Source organism: Filicampus tigris, chromosome 6 (assembly GCF_054856515.1).
Source record: "Filicampus tigris isolate MCC_2025a chromosome 6, RoL_Ftig_1.0, whole genome shotgun sequence".
NCBI classification, from domain to species: domain Eukaryota; kingdom Metazoa; phylum Chordata; class Actinopteri; order Syngnathiformes; family Syngnathidae; genus Filicampus; species Filicampus tigris.
The window spans coordinates 28105386-28128695 of NC_141222.1; the positions used below are offsets into that span (position 1 = coordinate 28105386).

Genomic DNA, 23310 nt, shown 5'->3' on the forward strand with positions numbered 1-23310 from the left:
CTCTCATGAGCCGAGCTGCCGCTGCGTTGCCTCGGCAGCCGCGTTGGGTGAGGCTCAGGATGAACACGTTGGCATTCTCACACCGTGTGGGACCGTAACACCGACCCGAGGAAAACTCCAAAGCCTCAAACCCAATTCAACACCAAGAACCTGAGCTGCAACCATGACAACAAGCACACAAGAACCCTTGCCTCTCCAAAAAGCCAAGCCATAGCTCACGATCTGCGCCTTCCGTCGTAACAAAAACGTTAAAAGAACCATTTGTCCAGCTTTTATTGGGCTCCCTCACATTTGTTATCCCTAAGCCATAACAAAACCCACCCCCAACCCCGCCCATATTGAAACTCTACCTTAACCCAAAGCACCTTATCCCCAACCCTAACACCAATCCTAATTGGAACCTTTTTCACGTGATTTTATGTCCACATTAGAGACGCTCGGTTTGAGCCAGTCAAAGCCCAAGTGACAGTTTCAATTTCTCTTTGCGAAGGCCTCAAGCTGCACACTCTGGTGTTGCTGCGGTACTATCGCATGCTAAATTAAATCTATTGGCTAAACACAAAGACTGCACTGCACAAGAAACCATACACCTAACCCAAGCAAGAGCCCAAAGACAACCCTAATCCCCCAAAAAACAACCCTAAAGGCCAATCCTACGAGAACCCTATCAAGCACCTCAACGAGAAAAAAAGGCAACCGTAAGCATTGCACAAGACCCCCAGCCAAGACCAAAGCCTCAGAAGAACCTCAACACATTTCTAATCCTAACAAGAAGCCTAAGAACACGAACCCTGACAATGCTAACAATATCATCACCAACGCTAAACAAAAACGCAAACCAAGTAGAACCAGCTTACCCATACATCAACCTGAAGAATTGTGACACCTAACCCTTGTGGAAAAAAATTGAACCCTACAAGAATCCAAACGCTAACAACCTAACCTAATAGAAACCATATCCCCTCAGGCTCGGAAGGTACAAATGATTGCAGACCAGTAAAAGAAATCAATGTTTTTATTGTGCTCTTTTTAATCGTTTGACAAGAAAAAGAAAGAACAAAAGCGTCTGACAGATTTCCGTCCGTATGCCGAAGATTTCCTGGCGTACTGTGTGTCCGACGTCAAAGCGGGATCTGCTGCGTCCCGCTTTCAAGGCATTCCCGTTTTTCCAGTCAGTAGTACAGTCGCTCATGGCCTCGGAGCAAACGAGTCCAACAAAAAAGCCTGTGCTAATACAACATGGCTACAATGACAATATTGTCGCTCCGGTTAAAAAACGGCAGTCAGTAAACAGGAAGAAGAAAGCAAGTTCAGTTTGTAAAGCAAAAAATGACAAGAAAAACAAGAAAAGTGATTCTCTTTTTTTTAAGGCTGCTGTTGAGTTGAAGCCACAATCTGGCTGTCGCCGCCTTCGACTGCGCTTTGTGATGCAAAAAAAAAAAAAGATATACACTTTGACTTTCCTTTTGCCGTTTAACTTTTTTTTCCTCCAACGTGTTCCCACGAGAATTTAGTAACACATGTTCAAATAATTAAGCGAGAAACAACGGTAGACGAAAGCACTCAATTCCGAGTCATTTCTTAGCTTTAAGATTCAGGGTATCTTATTTAAATGATCTTGTTGATTAAAAACAATGCTTTTGAAGACGCGGTGTCTGGAACTTCGAAAGTCAATTGTGTCAGAATCGTACAAAAACTTGAGGAAAATACGCCTCTAACGTTCATACCTGACAAGTACTTGAAGTCCAGCACTAACTCTAACAAGAACCCGAACCAAAATGCCATCCCTAACAAGAAGCTGACCCCAACATCCTTAGCCGAACAAGAATCCAAACATTAAAGCAGTACTGGGCAGGAAATCGACCGTAATCATTTTTTTTCACAACTCTCTGGATGAAACATTGACTTACAACTAGTTGAATGGGACTTTTGTCATGCCCTGGGGGGTCTGTATCGTTTTACCGTCACGAAGCAACTTTGAGGAGGATGGAAGCAACCCTGGCACACCAAAAAATACAAATGTCCTGAATTGCTTTACGGCATACTCACTTCCTCCTTTCGCTATAAGGACGGAAGTCGATTCAAATGTCTACTAGTGTCATTGCAGAAGCCCCAAAACAAAATACAAATCTAAAAGTATTGTTGGAACAAAATGAGATTCATGACCTCATCGCTATTCCTCTTTCACACAGCCACTGGAAATGAAATATCATTCAGTCCAACTTGCTGGTCAGCAAGAGCTTAGGATTTCACGATACTAAACCTAGCCTCATAAGAGGAACTAAAACCCTGACAACAACATCACACTGGCAATAACCGCTACACAAATCCTAAACCAAACCTGACCATGGATTTAACCAAGAAAAGAACCTCAACATAACCCTAACCTACTGTAACAAGAACATGGACACCATCCCTCAAAAGAAGTCTGACCCTCTCCTAACAAAAACACCGACCCCAACTTTACCCAGAGCCCAACGTGAACTCCATCCATAACTGCACCAACAACCCCCAAAATAACAAAAGCCTTAACACAACACTGACCTAACCCCAAACCTGGCAAGATCAACAATCCTGACAGCAAGCTAGCAAAGACCACAACCCAAACAAGAACTTTAACCCAACAAAAAAGCCTGTGCTAACACAGGCTCTTTTCTAACCCTAAACAAGAACCCCAACAATAACCGTGACAACTTTCCTAAGCTAAGTAACTCTAACAACCAACTCTAACGATGAGAGCCTTAGCGTAACTATCAAAATCCTGACTCCAATCCTTAGCCCAGCAAGAACCCCAATTGCAACCCAAACCTTAGCGAGTACCCTGACACCAACCATAACAAGGACCCGAATCAGAGCAAGAACCACAAGCTGAACTCTAAAGAACCCAAACTTCAACAAGAACGAGAATCCTGACCCCAGTCCGAATTCTTGAACCAAAGCCCAACACTACAATGTGACACGCATTCGGTTCCGTGAAGATTGATTGTTAATTGTTTTCCACGTTTCAACTTCATCTTCTTAATGTGTGAAATGAATTACTTTAGATTTTTATTTTTGTCCAAACTTCTCGTGAGAACACGCTCATTTGATATTTCAGTACAGTTTTTGCACAGATTGAATATTTTTCCCCTCGATTTTATCACTAGTCACACAACTTTCACATTCTTACAACACAATTGTTCCAAATTAAAGAGGAGAGAGGGAAACATTTCTTTTTTTTTTTTTCTCAAAAATGTTTCAACTGATGACCATAAATGCTCAATAAAGTCTGAGAGGACAAATCGGGCCCTTTGTTATCGACAAACATGTTCAATTCAGCTGTTCGCAAAGAATACATTCACCTGCGTTTGCGGCTGTGTGTGTAAAGTGTGTTCAGTGTGTGTTTGTGTGTGTGTGTGTGTGTGTGTGTGGGTGGGGGGGGCGCTGCAAGGGTTTGTCAATTTCTTAAACACAGTACTTTGGTCTTAAGGATGATTGGCTGCTTGAAAATGTGACGCCTTCTTGTGCAAATTTGTCATTTGGCAAATCATCAATGGTTGTATAAAGAGGAGTGTGTGAATTGTCAAGTTTGGCACAACGGCACCACAGTGGAACCAGAGATTCAAAGAAAACGAAACAAAAAGAAAAAGCAAAAAAAAAAAGAGACAAAACACCCCCAAAAAACCCAAAGCAAACAAACAAAGAAAAGAAAGAGTTCCAAACTGGACGACGCTGTTGCGATGAGACACAGTAGAGCTACGGCATTTTTACCCGAAGAGTTCTAAGCTCTTTTTTCCCCTTGAAAGTTTTTTGACTTTTTGAACAGTGCAGTCATTCCCACTTTTTTTTGTGGGGGAATTAAAGACATTCATTTAAGTTTTTTTCTTTTTTTCTTTTTTTTTAATCAAAAAACTTCAGCTAACTAACTAACTCCGGGTGGGCTAGAAAAGCCCGAAATGTTTCAAAAACATCTGTTGCAAATATATAGAACCTTCTAGAACCGTCTTGTACAGCAGCTCACCAACACCTGTTGTAGTCCTCCAGGTACAAAGGGGGCGCTCTTGCGGCCCATGCCGCCAAGTCCCGTGCCACGTTCAGATAAATAAGGAGGATCATAGAAGCGGTAAGAAGATAAGAAGAATTCATATTATTAATAATGATAATAATAATAATAATAATAACAATAATTATTATAATGTCATTTTTTAAAATCTTTAAATTCTGTATAGAAAACTGTTTGGCAAGGAGAAGTCAGAAGGAGTATTTGGCACGTTATACTGGTCTCACTGCCACACATTCCCCCCCCCCCCCTTTCTCACCGCATATTCCCGGTACCGCGGGTTTGAGGTGGATGCGTTTCCACTGAAAAGACTACTGAGCAGTCCTAACGAGATCACCGCGAAGAAAAACGAGGGCCACGGGAAGGAGATCTATTTCATCCAAGAGGAAACTGAGGCTTACGACGACAACCTGGAGATGCTGGAGTTGACTACTGCAAGGCATGGCAACAGGCTATGCTAATATTAGCATGTGCTTGAGGTGATTGCTTTCCCACTGCAAATAGTACAGAGGTACTCATGTAGTATTTATGTAAGAGCTCTTTTTCTTAACGTGGAACCCAGGGTAGTAGAAATTAATTTGATCCAAGAGGAGAATTAAGGGGAGCAGCAACAGGCTACGCTAACGTAACACTAACGTAATAGTTATGCGGTGATGAACCTGTTCAAGCAAAATGCGACCAGCTCACTTCACATAAAACAGGGCACCAGAACCAAAGAATCGTTTTATCCAAAAGGAGACTGACTGGACACTGTGCTGCTTAATACTCCAGGCGAGGCAACTCTACGCGGTGATGATGAATCTGCTTGACCAAAGAGATACTGGCGGTAGTTTACGTGGAGTCCCAAGGTACAAGAAATAGTACCTGTTTTTTTTCCCCCCCAGTGGAAACGCATCAATAGCTAATTGCGAGTCGCTTGCAGGTGAAAGAGGGGCACTAAGGTTGCCTGGCGACCCATCCTAGAAGAAAATATCAATTGTGTCCAATCCCTTAAAATGTCTTTCAAAAACTCAGCCACTTCCTGTCTTCTGTTGGTTTCCTAAAATGAAGACAAACCACCCTAAAAAAAGATTTCAGGATGGGCTGCCAGGTAACTTTTTCTCCTTTCTCAGTGAAAACGTACAAACGGCTACACAAGTTAGAGTTATTAGTTCCATTAGATTAGAAATGGAAAAAAAAAAGAAAAAGAATCTCTCTAAGTTCTGGTTTTTGTGTTGAGTAAAACAACCTTTTCCTCCTTGTTTTTTATTCTTCGGTCCCTGGATATGCGGGTTTTGTATTTACAGGTCTTCCACAGTGTTGTCGTCGGGCCTCCTCAGGCCTTCTGCTGGGCCGAGACCCCCTTCCAGTAGTCCAAAATATCGTGCAGATCCTCATCCTTTGCAAACTGGACTTTGCGGCGCAGCGCATGCCCGGCCGCTACGTACCCTTCGTCCTCCATGGACGCCTGCCGGTGCCTTTTCCGGTGCAGCTTGAAGCGCTCCCACAGGCCCAAAGTGGGGGTGCACAGGAGCCCTTCTTCTTCTTCCTCCTCCTCCTCCTCTTCTGGGCTGGAGCAGTAGCTGAGGTTGTGGTACTGGGGAGACAGGGCATAGTGGGGGGCCAGCTGGGAGTACGCCAGCTCCCTCTGCTTGGCCTGCCGGCTGAGGGTGAGCGGGTCCAGGACGGAGGGCTTGCGTCCACCGGGGTGGTAGTGGAGCTCCTGCATGATCTGCGGGTGGTGCTGCAGCTCCTGGGATCCCGGGTACGAGTGGCGGTGCTCGTGGTACTGCCGGATCCTGTGGGCCTCGGCTCGCAGGATGGCCGCCGCCGGGTTGACTGTGCGCACCATTTCCTCGCCGCCGCGGTCGCTGGGTGAGCTCCTCTCTATGTAGCGAGTCTCTGAGGTGTGGTAGGCCCCCTCAGAGTGGAATGAACGGGGACTCTTGGCCGAGCCAGGGGACGAGGAGGTGCTGGGCCTCTTGGAGGTCGTGGGGGCTTCCATGCTATGGTGACGCTGCAAGGAATGGTGGTAGCCTCGGCCCCCTCGTCCCCCTTTGTAGACTGGGGAGAGGAACTCGTCCGCTCTGTCTCCTGCCTGCTCAGAGAGGAGCACCAGCTGCGGCTCAGCGGTGGATACGGCCCCCCCACCCGCTGAGGTCGGGGACTTGATGCCCTGCTGGAAGGAAGTGGACTCAGACTTGAGGGCGTCGATGCAGTTGTTGATGATCTGGTTAACCTTGTCCACTTCCTTGGCGATGGTGGAGATTTCGGCCACGGAACCCTGGGGGTTGGCCTGGGGTGACATCTCCCGCTCCCGCTCCCGCTCCCGCTCCCTCTCCACACCAGACCCTCGCACCTCCATGTAGTTGAGCTTGGCGGGCTTGTGCGCCGGTGTCTCGACCACCTCCTGCAGCTGGTAAGGATCTATCTCGGTGCCCTGAGGCAGGTAGGGCATCCTGGACAGACTGTCCCCGCCAGGGGGTAGCTTCTGAGAAACAGGGCCGCCGCTGCTCTCGATATCCCCTTCGTCACCATACTTGAGTTCTATTAGGGTCCTCTGGATCCGGCTCAGCTTGCGTTCTTTCTCCTCCGTGATCCTCTTCCGTCTCAGGCAGTGGACTACCAGGCCCAGGAAGAGCAGCATTCCAAACAAGCAGCCCAGGATGGTCATGATGTAGTGGGTGGCTGACGACTGATTGGCGATCCGTTCCGGTCTGGCGCCGTGGCCCGTGGAGATGGTCAGACAGGTGTGGTTAAAACGTAGGGAGTTGCGTATGGAGGCCACGCAGTACGTATAGTCTGTGTTCGCTTTCAGGTTCGTCAGTTCGATGTCCTCCCTCTGGTACTTCAGGTTCTGGATGTCGGTGAAGAAGCTGTTGTTGTACAGCATCAGGATGTACATCTTCCGGTACGGGTGCGGGATCTCCACCGTGATCACGGCGCTAGAGTGCAGCACCTGCTTCAGCGTCATGACGGGATTGATCTCGGTGAAGATCGTGTGGTAGATGACCTCGTCGGGCGGCGTTCCCGACGCGCAGTCGTCCAGTCCGCACGGGGAGAAGTCTGGCGACAGCGTGGTGGCATCCAGCAGCCCGTTGATGTAGAAGGCGGTGGAGTTGCTGCCGTCCTCGGTGCACACCAGGCCGAGCACGTGCAATGCGTTGCGTTGGGCCGGCGCGCGGGGGTTGGGGCTCAGCAGGTTGTAGCCGGAGAAGCCGTGAGGGGAGTCGCAGACCATGCGCTCGCTGGTCCGGTTGGGGAATGCGGCGAGCCAACGCAGGAATGGCAGAAGCTCGCAGGAACAGTTGAAGGGGTTGGTGTACAGCTCGCAGGTGGTCAGCTTGGAGAGTCCTGAGAACAAACTACCATCCAGCGCCTGGATCCTGAGGACGACACAAGAATATACAGTGTTTTATATCTCTTATATTATAGCTTGTCAACGTTTGCTTTATTAAAACAAAGTCAATAAACTCTTGTCCCGTTTGTGTTGGGTTTGCTTTTCCGCAAAGGAAATCTCTCCATCGCTCTATCTATTAGGGTTTGAACGACCGGATTCTCCAAAGTCAATCCGAAGGTGTCGATAGTCAAGTGGACCTCTAATGAATGGATGACGTCATTGTTCTTTCTTTCCGGTCGTCAACTCGCTATTTCACTCTCCCCGCCGTCTTCAGTTGCAGAGGCCACACCGCCTGACTCGTTCATCCAATCAGCTTCAGACACTCGCCCATGCGTTTGACATTGGGCTTTACTTTGTTTTCATAAATCGCGTGTTGATGGTGTGCCATGACATCACGGTGTGTTTCTGATACTTGTCTGACACGCTCGTGAAAAACAAAGTAAAAGCAATGACGTGAGTCAATAAGAAATAGATTTCAATAAACCATTTGGGGAGAAACGTGGGCTTCATTAATGCAACAACTATTATCGGATCGTGTGAATATATTTTGCCCACCCCCGGCCTATCCTGTTCAGGATCACTCGTAAGCATCAGGGTACACCCCTTGGACCGATCCCATCAATCGCAGGGCTCCAGTTTCCTGTTTCAAAGGTACCTGTTCATGGATAGGTCGATGTTCTCGATGTTGGGGCACTCCCAGAAGGTGTTGGGCGTGACGGTTTCGATGAGGTTGGCCTGCAGGTAAAGGTACTGCAGCTTGCCCAGTCCTCGCAGCATTCCCTCCGTCAGGTTTCTCAGTTTGTTGAAGCCCATCTGGAGAACCTTGGGGGAGGGAGAGAGAACGGGGGGATGGAGGGTGGGGCGACAAAGACAAGTGGGATTACTGGTAATCTCCGGCGAGCTACTGCCGAGAGAGATGCACACTCAGCACAGCTCAGCACACTCTTGATGTTTTGCATGATGATCAAAGCTCAAGTCTTTGCATCCTCTCCAGTTTGCATGGCGCCGCCTGGCAAAGCGGCAGGAAGACGCATGATCATACTCTCAATCCATTAGTTTGGTCTGGATGGACACTTTATTCAGAAGGCAGGAAACATCCGCATGATGCCACAAAAAGGACTCTTCGGGTTACCTTGCTGGTAAGGTCAAGGTCAGGTTAATTAGAGTAACTTGGTAAGTGACGGCACTGACACATGGTTAAAGTGATCGAAATGGTAAACGGACTCAGTAGTATCTTGCTCAAGGATACTTCAACAAGGTCACAACGGCCGGGGACTGAACCCACAAACTCTGGGTCGGGAGCCGACCGCGCTACCACACTGGTGACGCCGCCCCTGTCAGTGCTGTCGCGTACCAGGTCACGTTAACCATGTGTCACTTAATGTGTCCCTGCTTTCATTTGACATGTCACTTTTGCCATGGGTCAAATCCTTTGTTTAACTTGTCACTCTTACCTTGGGTCTGAGTCACTTACTTTGTCATTTTCACTCTGTCTCAATGCCATCACTTAACCCATTAAAGCCGGGAGCGCATAACCGCGTTTCTACCACTCGAGCCGGGTGCGCTGTTGCTTCATTCTACCTTTCAAGCCGGCACAGCGGATACATCACGGTCCCCTTATCAATCCAATTCGCCGTTTCTTCGCCAACTTAATGTATCAGAATAAACACGTGACGGTGTCGCGAGACCGCAGAGGATGTCTTGGAAATTTGTCGGGCCGTAGGTCGGCTAATGGCAGACGCAGTCGATCGCCAGGAGCTCTGATTAACGTAAGTAACGGCAGTGCTATATAGACGACGCGCACGGCCGGTGGAACCAGACGAACGTGATATGATATGGTTTGTAGACAATGACGATATCGACGTCTTTGTAACAGAATAGAGGATGGTAATTACTACTCGATTTTTTTTTTTTTTTAATTAATATAGTGCTCCTCTTGCACTGACACGTTATTTTGACATCTTCGATTGAAACAGCAAATAATAATAAATTCTGCCTGTGTGTCTAAGCTCTTTAATTCTTTTGGGATGATGTTTCTGTCTGCTACAGGGGCTGTGATATTAATCATTTTGTAAGTGTTGAATTTCTGCCAGAACTTCAGGTTTTCAAGGGTAATTCCAAAGGCGACCGACGGTTTTGAGGAGCTGTTGAGAAAGGCGCTTTAGTACTTCATGGGTTAACTAGCCATTTTAACCATGTGCCAACGCCATCACTTTAACCATGTTGTCAAAGCTTTCACGCAGCTTGTCACTGCAATCGTCTGTCATTGAACTTGTCACTTTTACAAAGCGGTCACTCAACATGCTAAGTTGTGTCAACTCCATCACTTTCACCACGTCACTTACCGCGCCACTGTGACGACGCGTCACTTTCGGTCACATTATCCGCGTGTCAACGCTGTTACACAACTTGTCATTTTAACCATGGCCCAATGCCGTCACATTTTCACAACTTGTCTTTTAACTTTTTTACTCTTTTACCATCAGTGTCAGTGTTGTCGCTTAACTTGTCAGTTTGACCGCGTTGTGTATCACTTTAATCATGCGTCAATGCCAGCACTTGTGTCCATACCGAGTGTCCGTGCCGTCTCTCAACTTGTCATTTGAACCACGTGCCAATGCCATCGTTCACTTTTCCCCCATGTCAATGATTACCTGAAGGTTGAACTGCGCCGAGAAGGCTCCGTCCTCCACGTAACTGATATCGTTCTTGGTGAGGTTCAGGTAGGTGAGGTTGCCGAAGCGGCTGAGCGAAGAGTAGTGCACCGAGCGGATTTTGTTCTCGTTCAGCCTCAGATCCACAATAGTGCTGCGGCAAATAAAGGTTGGTCAAAGCTCCTGGCTCGGCCCGTCGATCCAAACGGACCCGGAACCGGGTGTTACCTGTTGATGTGGGCCGGGATGGCCTCGTAGGGCGGCTGGTTCATGCTGCAGATGGCCAACCACACGAAGCCCTTCTCGCCCTCAATGAGCCAGCAGTCGGCCGTGGCCGTTGGCAGCCGCGTGACGGACAGCAGGGCGAGCCAGCCCAGGAACGCGCCAACGGTGGGTGAGAAACCCCCGTTGGCGTTTTGTCTCGGCCGCTGGGCCTGATGAGACCTTGTCACGGTATCCATTGGAGAACGTTAGCCAAGAATGAGCGGTAGCAGGAATCAAGTGAACAGAAAGAAACAAGTACGGAGGCTTCAACTTTTTCCAGGTGGTTAATCGGAGCTGTGAAGCAGTTCTGATTGGTCGGTCCTCATGTCCTTAGCGGCCGTCTGCCTCTCTGATTGGACGAGCACTTCCTCTCACGCTTCCTCATCCTCGGAAATTCGGTGCTGACTGCACCCTTGGAAGACAAGATAACACAGATAAGAGCTTCCTAACGTATCGCAAAATATTGCATCATTCACCCAATAATGTCACCACATTTATGACACACGGTTCAGTAAAATGACGACAATCGACTCTTGTCTTCATACTATTGGACTTGCTTTTCCGGAAGTTTCGATCCACGGCCTCATTGTTAGATTCAGGACTTTTTAGGCCGTTGCTATCCGAGACACTTGGATGCAATGCATGCTGTGCTTTATGAACGAAATACGATGACATCCACCGCACACACCAGCGGAGCACAGAATCTGATTGTCCGTGCTTTGACACACCCACCAAAACCGCGTTACACCACCTGTGCCACAACTCCTTTTAGCTGCACTAAAGTCTAGTCTACTTTCTGTTTCCAAATTGCCAGGTGCACCGGGGTGTCTACCAGAAAACGCCCAGCATGGCGTAGCGCGGTCAGCCAGATTCCCAAACACGGTAAATTAGACTTAGAAAATGTGCCAGTTTTCACCCCAAGAGCACGTACACCTGTCTATGAAAATAGAGCGCTTGGTTCATTAAAACAAAGGTAGCATGTCGGTCGAGTCCTTCCGTAAATAAAATCAAGAGTGTGTTCCGTAGATGTCGCCATACATCGCTGACACTTGATTAATTTAAAGCAAAAGCAAGACGCTCATTTTAACGGCGACGAGAGTTCTAGCTTTTCGGCAGGCAAAATCCACGGCCTGATCGTTATCCTGAGGCTTGTAAAAAACGGATGCATCGCAGACACATGGTTCATTAAAACAAAGTGAAGCTGACTGCCTCTTGTCTCGTCAGAGTTGTGAGTCAATCAGCAGTGGCAGAGTAGTCGAGGAAGCACGAGTTTGATTGACGTAGCATCCATTTATGTAACTTGGTTCGATAAAACAAAGTAACCAGAAGCAACTCATCTTAACTGGGTGCAAACAAATTCAACAAGGTTGGACTGGGTCGAGCAGCACGCGTTTTCACGACAGGTCCAACATTTTGGTTCATTAGAACAAAATTGTCAACTCTGTCTTGACGCTGTTGCGAGCTTTTGATGGGCACTCCTGTCAGCCTTTCTGGGTGGAAAACACGCCGCGATAAAGGATGTATTTATTGGCCGTTTAGCTACGCCGTGTTGACGACACATAAAGGAGAATAAGGGCAATCACATCATAACAACGCGCAATTAACTTTAATGCGTTTGCGTGCGCACAAGTACCTGCGAATGATTGCTAGCATCGCCGTTAGCCTCTGGCTACTTTGCAATGGGGAAGACAGACGATAGTCTTGGAAACCACTTTAAAATAATAGTATTAAAATCAAATCATAAATAAATGTCATTAGTAAGATCAAATACAATTTTTTAATTAAAAAAAAATAAAACGCTGAAATGATACGAAAATCATGAACTTAAAAATATTAACAGATGCAGATTTTTTTTTTGCATTTTTATACAAAATACTAATTTAGAAATAAGTGACAAAAAAATAAATGATAGTAAAAAAGAATACAGTGTTATTAAATCAATATAGAAAAAAATATATAATTAAATGAATCAACAATGAATAAAGTAACAAATTAATTGATACGTATTTTGATAAGTGATTCATTATTTAGAGATTTTGTTTAACTTAAAAAGACAAAGCGGCGTTGGAGTTTTCAGATCCCTCAGTCTTCTCTTTGCAATCTGATGTCGTCCGTCAAGGAGATTGAGACGCTGTTATCACGGAAACAGCCCGGTACAGTCCAGTTCGGTTCGTCACGGCGCGCTTTGGAACCTTCGGTCTGACTCGTGTCAAAAAGTTATATTTCTGTGCATTGCTTTTTTGTTGCCAATTCATTTGGTGTCAGAAGCAGGATCCAAAGATTTAGCAGCCCCACAAGACAACATGCAGACAACGTTGAGAGGTTCCCCATTGTTTATGACAGCAATATAGAAAATATTTATATAACCACTGGCGTCAGAAGTGGGAGCCAAGGATTGAACAGGCCCACCAAACAACAAAGACAACTCCTGCTGACTCCAGGCGGGAGTCGACAAGTGGGACTCCAAGATTTGAATAGACCAGCAAAAAGTAATGTACAAAATGGTGCCATTTCATTTGGGGCCAGAAGTGGGAGTCAAGGATTGATCAAGTGTTTATAATGGCAATATACAAAATAATGCCACAGAAACTATTATCAGAAGCGGGATCCAATACTTGACACTTGGATGTTTCTCTAGTACGACTCAAAAATGTTGATAGGCATTCATTGGTATCAGAAGTGGGAGCAAAGGATTGGCCAACCCAGCAATACCAGAAAAAGATAATCATTGGTATTCACTTTATTGAAACAGTAATATATCAACTATTGCTGCAACCGTTGGTGTCACGAGTGGGATCCAAGGTGATACCAGGCCTTTTAAACGCCAAAGGACAAGTCCTGGTGTTTATCGCTGTTTATTCCAGCTAGGGCTGCTCGATTCAGCGTTTTTGAACCGAAACCGAATTTTCTTGACAAAACGATGTTAAAAACGTTCAAATCGGCCCGTTCGATATTTTCATTTTTGGTGTATCTAAGCCACCGTGGTTTCCTCTGCATTTCCGCTTCCTCCCACGAGCGCGCAGACCGGAAAAACCACAACACCATCCATGGCTACCGGCGATTCTGCTATTTTGTCAGGCAAGGGAGCGTTTAGTTAATAAATCGGGCAAAAATAGATCTGGAGTGTAGCGTGTGCCGCCCCGCATGTACAATACAAGCCGCGAGCAAGTAACTCAACGTCTGAAAGGCGTCCCTTTTTTCCCTCCTCTACAACGGACCTCTGGCCAGCCGGTGCATACGTAGGCTACTTAAACTTGACAGTGCATTGTATTATTGAGTGACAGTTTTGTACTAATCATTGATTTATGTTTACGTAAGGCCAGGGAGAAAGGTGAAAGGCTAGTCACTGGCTTGTTGGCAAAATGACTTGCTGACAGACTGCTTGGTTTACAGAATTGACTGCCTACCTTCTCTCATGATGATGATTTCGTTTCAGATGGGATATGCGCTTTCTTCTGTCATTATTGGTTTAATGAAGAACAGATCTGAAATCTATTGTGTAAGTAAAACGCTGTTAATCCCAATGGATTGTTCTGTGTGTATTAAGTTAAATCGACTGGCATTTTGAGTTCAAAGAAAGAAAAATTAAGTTTGAATAAAAGATTTTTAAAAAATTCATTTTTCATAAATGTTTTATTTTACAAAGAAATCGTAATCGTAAAATCGAGTTTGTGAGAAAATAATCGGGATTTTCTTGCTAGGCAAAATCGAACAGCCCTAATTCCAGCAAAGTGGATGTTCTACTAGTCTGGCTTTCCAAGGAAACGGAACTCGTGTTGACTCTGCTCTCGTCCTTCTTTTCAGCACGGTGATTGACTTTGGGCAGGGGAAAAAAAAAGAAGAGGAAAAAGCCACTTGACAGGGTCAGCACGCCTGCGGGATTAGGAACAAGGGAGCGATGGAGAGGGGGACCGCCGGAAGACGGACACGTCCAGAAGAGACGGCGGCGTGACAGACATTTCTATTACTGAATCCTTCAAGTGGCCGGCAGATGGCAAAAACAAGCTCGGCCGCAAAGTTGAGTGTTCCTTCAACATGTGAGCGGCGCTGGCGAGTCACCAAGCACAAATACTTGACCACTGTACTTGAGTAGATTTCTCAAGTATCGGTACTTGAGTATTTATCTTGCTGCCGACTTTAGTTGTATACAGGCACTGCGCAACAGGGGTCAACCTGCTTGAAAGCGAGGGCTACTTCTTGGGTACGGATTCACGCCAGGTTGATACGCACTTCAATTTAGAATGTTTACTTTTGTCCGAAAATGTCACAGTCCATACTTTTTCCTTAAGTACTTTTGCCACCTTGGCATCTGAGCCTCACTTCCAGCCATCGCCGTCCTTTTGGTGCGAGCCGTCGGCCGGTGCAGTGTAAAACTACGCGCTGCAGGGGAAGGATGATGAGCCTGGCCACTTACGTAAGCCGCTTAAGTATTCAGAGGAGAAAGGGAACAAAGGGGTGACGGACGGACGGACGGACGGACGGACGGAGGGACGGCGCGCCAAGAATGTGAATGGCATTTTTTCTTTCCCCCACGAAAAGCGCTGACATTGACGCTCAGGCTGCAGGAGAAGAGGAAGAAGAAAAAGAAGACAAGGAAGTGCGCTCCCAGCATCTCCTGGTCACGTGAACTTGCTCTGAGCATCACCTGTCAATCACACCACTCAGGCCGTTTACACGGAGAAATTGAAGGTACGCGTTTGGGAAACATCAAAGACGCTTATGTCACAGGTGACGCCAACTCAAGTGTTTTCATTAACGACAAAGACGGAGAGTTTTTGATGAACCTAAGAAACGCGTTTTTGGAAACTTAGTCGCCGACAACCCTAACGTAATCAAATCAAACATAATTAAGAGTGTTCTTTTGTTTTTTAACCATCAAAAAGAATTTAGTAATTTTTCATAGATCCCAAAAACAATTTGGTCATAAATTAGGCTATCGATGACATTTCGCAAACATCTAAAGTCATTTATACTTTCAAAGAAGCCAACTTAAGTGTTTTCGTAAAACTCAAAGGCAATTGTGTCGTAAATTAGGCTAGCGACGACTTTGCATACACATCGAAGACAATTTATAGCCATCAACAAACTGAAGTGTTTTCGTAAACCTCCAAGGCAATTTAGTCAAAAATTAGGCTAGTGATGAGTTTTTGTAAAACTCAAAGGCAATTTAGTCGTAAATTAAGCTAAAGTGAGTTTTCGTGAATAGCAAAGACAATTTAGAGACTTCTGGTGACCCCAACGCGTGAATATTCTCATTTTCATTGAAAAATATACTAACCTTCTGCCTGACAAAGGTAACGCGCTTTGTAAATGACGACACGTCAACAAACTTCATGTAATTTTATAAACATCAAAGGCAATTTAGCCATCAATCAATCCAAGCTGACCTGTCTTCATAAAGTCAATTTCAATTATTCGATGAAGTACACCAAAGGCGATTCAGTCCCCCATTTTAATGCCTCGCCTTCATCTCGCCCTTTTTTCGTATCGTTTTGCATCATAAGTAGCGTGTTTAATAATTCCTATTCAAAAAGAAATAAACTAAGATAAATCAAACGCCCCCGGCGGCGTCGGCGTCAAGGCAGCTCAGGCCTGTCATGGGCGTGCGTGAATGACACACACTGCTTTTCATCAGCGGCTCCCGAGGCTCCGTCAAGTAGCGTTAAGAAAGACATTTATGTAAATTTCAAACACTTGACGACTTTTATGTGCTAATGATGTGTTGCAATGCGCCGCTGGCGCACTCCATAAAGAGAAACTGCTCAAGCCTCCTGACCTCGAGGCCCGTTTTGAGACTCACATTTGCCTTCATTCACTTCCGGCAAGAAGTCAGCATTCTTCCGGGAAAATAAATATGCACATCAATTTGCACATATGCTGAAGTGATGCGTTTCAAGTCTGATAAAAGCCTATCGTATGCCACGTAGAATGTTTGTCATATTTCGTTTTCATTGCATTCTTAGAACAAGCCGTTTCTGTGAAACTTATGTCAAAATGCGCAACTTAGCACGGTAAAATGCTAAACTTATGACATTTTAACATGCTACGACGTAAAAGTTGTTTCGTTTTAACGTGAAACTGGTGATGCGTTGTTAATGTGAAACTTATCATGCTAAAACGTGAAACTTCTCGGGATTTAACGTAAAATGTCTGTCGTGAAATTGATCAAGTTTTAACGTGACTTCAAGTTTTTGTGGGAAACTTATCACGCTAAAACGCGAACCTCGTCGCATTAAAACACGAAACCTATCACGTGAACAAGTTCAACTTATCCCATTTTAATGTGAAATGTATCCATCTAATACGTGCAACTTTAACATCGCATGTTTTAACATTGCATGAAAACGTGAAACTTATCATGTTTTAACATGCAACTCATGTTTTGACGTGAAAGCTATCACATTAAAACCAACAACATTTTAACAAGTTAAAGTTAACGCTTTAATGTGAAATTGATCACTCAACTTGTCACATTTAACATGAAACCTGGCACGTTTTTAACGTGAATCTTATGCTAAAATTTGAACCTTGTTACATGTTAAAAACTTGTCACGTTTTGACACGAAACGTCACGTTAAAAAGTTCAACAGGTCACGTTTTAACGTGAAAATTAACACGCTCAAATATTAAACTTATCACCTTTTAAAGTGAAAATGATCACGCTGAACTTTTAACGTGAAACATTACGTCAAAAGGTTAAACGTATCGCCTTTTAACGGACCACTTATCATGCAAAAACATTGAACTGAAAATGTGTTAACATGAAACATTTGAAAAGTTGTCGTAAGGTGAAAGATTACGTCAAAAGGGCAAACGTATCACGTTTCAACGTAAAACTTATCACCTGCTAACATAAGACATCAAAACGCAAAATTCGCCCTGTTATGACGAGATACTTCCGGTTTTTTGTGTGTTTTTTTTTACCGGCAGTGTGGCAGCCACGCGCTAACGCACAAAGTCAACTAAAATACAATAACATCAAATAATAGTCAGCTTTGAAAACAGAGTATGAACAGCACAGGTACACAAAGACAAGTGCGCCTCTCCAAGCAGGCGATGTGCCACAAAGAGGCTTTTGAACACACTTAATGAGATTTCACACCCTCAAGTACACTGCCCGGTAATGTGTGTGCGTGTAGTGGCCAAACAGACACGCACACAAACCCGGACGCACGCTAACGTGGCATATAAAGCGAGTGAAAGCGACACGTCGGCATGGCATGCAGACAAACAAAGGTGCGCGGGGGCTCGCTGGCGCTGACGTGAAACCATTTGTCAGCCTCTTATTTTCTACACACGCAAAGCGAATGGACCCCGCCGTCCTGTCACACGCACGCTAGCCTAGCGCCACGCGGCTATTGTAACACAACGTTGGACCTCGGAGGAGCGCGACACGTACGTCAAAGCGCATGAAGGGGATCGGCCTTGAAGGAGGAAATGGACGCTTAGGGGGCGGTCGCGTCGGCGCACATCGATGCCTTCCAATGGAGTCTTGCCGTTCGCTTCGACTTGGTTCAAGCGGAAGTCAAGCCAAACATCTTTTTTTTCAAGAATATGTTCCCAGCAGGCCCATTCTAATTCATTTTGAGTTTCATTTTGTGGGATATAAGTTAAGCAGCAAAATGCACTCGTTTTTAGCCATCTGTCGGAGCGGCCATTTTGTCTTCTGTCAACAGCTCACAACGACCAATCACGGCTGACCTGTTTTCTGAATGTGAGCCATGATTTGTCTGCCAAGTCCTCAAATCCAAGATAAATAGGCCACACACACACACACACACACACACACACACACATACACACACACACACATTCACATCCATGCTAGCACCACGGGACTTTTTGAAGTGCATTTTTCTGACCTTTAAGTGTGTCACAGGTGAATGTTTTTGTCTCGCGGTTGTGTTTTTTTGTGTTGGTGCGGCGCGGAATGGATTTGGAGGGGCTAAGTTGGGGCGCGGAGGGTGTCCGGGGGTGTTCAATAAAGTTCATTCGAGCTCAAAAAGGCCGGAAATAGAACGTCGGCTGAACGTCATAACAGGTGGACTGCCAACAAGTTGTTGTTTTGACTGTTGAACTCAACCACCTCAATTTCATTCCAAAAATAAGAGTAAAACAAAAACATTATTCCTTCAATCTGAAGTGTCTGAGCACATGACAGGCGGATGCAACCGGCTGGCGATGTCGCGTGATGACCGACAAGCACAACCGATCACACCGCAGCATCGAATGACCGACGCACAGAACGACCAGCGATGAGTGATTGGCGCAGGCGACCAATCTCTGGAGAGGCAGCTGCGTCGGCCATCTTGTGGAAAACGCGGTCGGGAACAAACTCCACTCCATCAGCAACTTGATGGATACACATTGATCTTCAACAAATCCATCAAGCCCACACAACCCAAAAGGTCTTTAAGTCAGGTGTGTGCGCGCGCGCCCGTGTCACTTCACTGTGTGTGCGCGCGTGTGTAAGTGCACGTGTGTGCGGCTCACGCTCTGAGACGCGGTGATGGATGGAAAGGTTCATCGTTCCTGACAGATGCTACGCGCTACGCTAAATCACCACTCAAGCGCCCGTGCGCACGAGTACGTGTTGAATGCGTCCGAGACGAGTGCACATCTGCCTCATGATTGGCCCGTTACGGAGAGAGGAAGGGGGTCGTCAAGCGTCATGGTAACTAGCAGCCTTGTTACTATTGTCAACGTGACCGGACCGCCCGTGCGCATATGCGGTTGTTAAAAAACCCCGGCTACGTGTAGACAAGGCCTCAGTTTGTTAGTCGTTGTTTGGTAAGTCAGTCAATTCTGGTGGTTAGTTATTTGATTGGTCGCGTTGTCAGTAGCCTGAGTGGCTGGCTCGTTTTTTTTAAATTATCTAGTCAATTGGTCCGGTCAGCTGGTCAGTTAAATTAGTTGGTCATCGTTAATTCAGTTTGGTAGTTAGTTGGTCACTTAGTTCATTGGTTAGTTACGTAGTCTTATCTGCATTTGGGTTGGACAGTTTGTTGTTTCTTTAGTTGGCCGGTCAATCTCTCAGTTGGTTGGTTAATTAGTTTGTTTGTTTTTTAGTCAGTCAATCAGTCCATTGGTTGGTTAGTTAGTCCGTTAGCCTGTTATTTTGACAATTAGGCAATTATTTGGGTTGGACAATTTGTTGTTCCGTTAGTTGATCGGTCGATCCCTCGGCTGGTTGGTTAGCTAGTTAGTTTGTTTGTCAGTCAGTCAATGGGTCCATTGGTTGGTTGGTTAGTCCGTTAGCCTGTTATTTTGACAATTAGGCAATTATTTGGTCCGTCAGTTAATTAGTCGGTTGGTTAATCGGTCAGTAAGTCAGTACTTATTAGTTACATTTTAACTGTTAAGTCAGTTAGTATGACAGTTGGTTAGTTAGTTGGTTGATCAGTCCCGTCAAAACACTGGCTCTGTTGGATGCCTCAGCCGAAGGCGAGCGTCATTTCGTCCTGACTCTTTCCAAGTAAGTTACAACAAGTCAGTCCTAACAGGATTTCGCCTCTTACTCATTAATCGAGTCGAAGCTCATGCATCGGGGGGGCGGGGGGCAATCAAACGTGCTTTTAGGTGCAGAATAACACACAGATTGACACCGCACGTGTGCACTGTTTAGCATAATCTCCAGACACATCTGTCGTGTGTGCGCGCGCGCGCGCGCGCGTGTGTCTTCAAATCAACGTCTTGCGTACTTTTACATGTCAACAAGTCACGCGTAATCACATGATGCCGATTTTGGAGTCCCGCTCTGCTTGGGCGAGGCTAATCTGTGATGCCCAGAACCATCGGTTCACTTCAAATCCAAAACGACGCCGTTAGTGTGCGTTTGTTTGCTGTATTTTCAACCCGTTGTTTGAAGGACTCACAGTGCAAACACACACACATGCGCCGCGCGCGCGGGCGCACACACACGCGCGCGCGCACGTGCGCACACTGGCAACCGGCTCCATCTGTTGAGCCGGGTCTGTCTGGTTCCTGGCAGTTACGCCGCATATGCATATGAAACTTTGTGATTCATTTTGTTTGTCCTCTAGCAGGATTTTTTTTTTTCCGGTCTAACCTCTGCGAACAGCAAGCCGGCCGCTCTGTTGCGTCCTTCAAACACAAATTGCGGCCAGATTACGATTCCATTTATTTGGCCCGTTGGTTCGTCAGTCGGATGGCCAACCGGTCAGGTAGTTGAGTTGGTTGAGCTGCTCATGTAGTTGCTTAGCTAGCTGAGCTGCTTAGTTGTTTACTCAGTCAGTCAGTTAGCTCGTCAGCTGGTCAGTTGCTCTGTCAGTTTGTCGGTTTTTCGGCTTGTTGGTTGACTTGTCGGTGGGTCAGTCATTGAGTACCATCAACATTGTGGATGGTATAATAATAAAGTCGTTTTGGGGGGGGACGTACAAATATTTGTAATGAAATAAAACATGCTGAAATGAAAACAAAAAATACAACAACAACAAAAAATCTGTGTAACGTGTGCTTCCTTTTTTTGGGGGGCGGGGCCTGTAATACAACTGTCAGGTTTGAATTTTAAAGGTACAAATATTAGATATAAATACAATACCAATATAAATAGTAAAATACTGTTTGTTGATAAAAAAAAAAAAGGAGGCAAAGTTTCCAGTGCATAAAAATATATCTAATGAAATAAAACACACTAAAATGAATAAATAAATAAATTATATGGATGGATAGATACAAACATCTGTGCAAAGTGTTGTTGATGACTGTAAAATATCTGTCCAGTTTGAACTTTAATGACCTATTACCATTGGTACACTCGTACGTGTCATATACTTCAATATTGCACACATGCACACACGCGCGTGTCCCCAAAATGCATTCATCTCAGCATCTCCGATTCTAGTCTCGAGGGTGAGAATCTTCTAGTAGAAACACACACGTCACAGAGACACACACGCACTCACATCCACACACACGCACGCACGCCCACCCACGCACACACACACATGCACGCACGCATGCACACACACATTCAGAGTGCCCCGCTATCCGCCCTTTCTATCTCGCCATACAAATTGAATCAGTGGTCCTGACAGGGCGAGAGGACGAGGAGGACGAATAAAAATCACCTCATTATTCACACCCGCACACGTACACACGTACACACGCACACACGCACACACGGGACAACAGAGGAGTCATTTGATGCTTAAACGCTCGCAGGCTCGGTCGGGGGGAGGGGGACAAGTTTGGTGCCAAAATGGTGCTGGTGTGATGGGAATGATGATGATGAAGATGAAGATGATGAGGATGATGTCACAGATCAACCTGGGAGCGGTGAAGGTCAAAGTGACTACAGGGCTAAGGTCACCGGTCATCGATGAACTGGGACGATTGCGCACAGCGCGGCTGACGACGTCCCGTCTACAGTTTCTGAATTTTCCCCGTATGAACTTGAATGCAACATGACCGTTAAGGATCGACAATAAATTAGACTTAACGTTTGGTGGAACGCAATTATCAAGGCTGTAGTCTCTGCAAAGGTCATTTGATAGATTAATACATTTAAAAAGTAATTAAAATATTGGGGGGGAAACATATATATATATATACAAACAAGAAATTATTTAAAAAGCGAATAACAATTGTTAGAATACAAATTTAAGTGATCATCTTTTTGAAATTAAAAGAGAAAATGGAAAAGACACAAAAGAATAAAAACAAAAGTAAAAGCAAAAAACAAACATTTAAAATAAGTAAACAAATGCATTGAAAATAAAATACTGTCTATGAATATATATGAAAACAAAATATTCATGTACATATAAACATATACATATATATATATATATAAACATATACATATATATATATATATATATATATATATATATATAAATTGAAAACTAAACAAATACCGTTTTTGTAATAAAAATAAATGAATAAAAACACCCATCCATCCATATCTGAACCGCTTATTTAAATTAAAATATATATATTTTATTAAATGACAGGGGAAAAATATTATAATAATTTAAAATTGATACATAAACAATCAAATACAAATAAAGCTCTAACAATAGAATTTAATTATATTAATTAAGAAATAAGTTATTTAAAAAAACAAACAGAGCTGTAACGAAAGTGAATTAATAAATAAGACAAAAAAATAACTTTTTTAAAATTAAAAGTGAAAAAAAAAGAAACAATGACATTAAAAGTAGAACTTAAAAAAAAACTATAACAAGAAAACAAGAATAAGTTTTGAATTTTCCGGAATAATACGAAAACAGACTTGTGTAACAAAATTAATTCATTAATTCATGGGATGGCACTCAGCAGCTCAATATGTGTCACACACACATGCACACACATTGGCATCAAACAGGGGACCGCTGTCAGGTCCCACCCTAACAGGAAGCTGCAGGAGCCCGCTCAGTGAGTCACACTCAGCAGGTTCTCATCAGCAGAGAGTTGGGAGGGGTTGTTGAGGATGTGGGTTGGGGGGGGGGGGTTTGGTCAAATGAAGGACTGCCGCCCAAGCGGAGAGCGTATAGGCGCTCCTGGCGGGAGTGCAGTGAGCTGGTCGTGGCAGCCTGAATCTGACTGAATGTCAGTGTTAGGTAACACTCACTGTGTGTCTGTGCGTGTGGTGTGTGTGTGTGTGTGTGTGTGTCAGTGATCACAACATGGCAGGCAATGGTGTACTATTGTAGCAAAAGGTCAACTACTCTACAGTATGTAGGCCGCGTTAAGTTTTGATGAGAAACTGCACACACTTAGATGACACAGTTGGCAGAGTCAACCGGAATCTCAAACCGACTCGGATGATTCGATTCACCGACACAAGTTAGCGGGCTCACTGGAAACATGCACACTTATTCGACCCAGCGCAAACAACGCTGACTCAGGTGATTCAGTGACATTGGGTGACAGACTCGAGATCACCGACGCACCAGAAATAATGTGGACTCAAATGATTTAGCTGAATTGGATGGCAAACTCTAGTGAGC

At 45.0% G+C, this 23310-nt stretch overlaps 1 protein-coding gene across 5 annotated transcripts in view; it reads right to left on the minus strand.

The window, feature by feature from the left end:
* Window positions 1-997: 997 nt before the first annotated feature.
* LOC147146595 (protein ELFN1-like) overlaps window positions 998-23310 on the minus strand; it is an 83743-nt gene continuing 61430 nt past the window's right edge. For 4 of the 5 annotated variants that reach the window (XM_086032252.1, XM_086032253.1, XM_086032251.1 and 1 more), the window contains 4 exons: window positions 10301-10748; window positions 10073-10226; window positions 8074-8240; window positions 998-7404 (listed from right to left, as the gene is read on the minus strand). In XM_086032252.1, coding sequence (XP_085888378.1) covers window positions 5355-7404; window positions 8074-8240; window positions 10073-10226; window positions 10301-10533 — 2604 coding nt within the window. In that variant the 5' untranslated portion in view covers window positions 10534-10748 and the 3' untranslated portion in view covers window positions 998-5354. The remainder of the gene's footprint in view (window positions 7405-8073; window positions 8241-10072; window positions 10227-10300; window positions 10749-23310) is intronic. The other variant, XM_086032256.1, reaches the window with a different exon arrangement.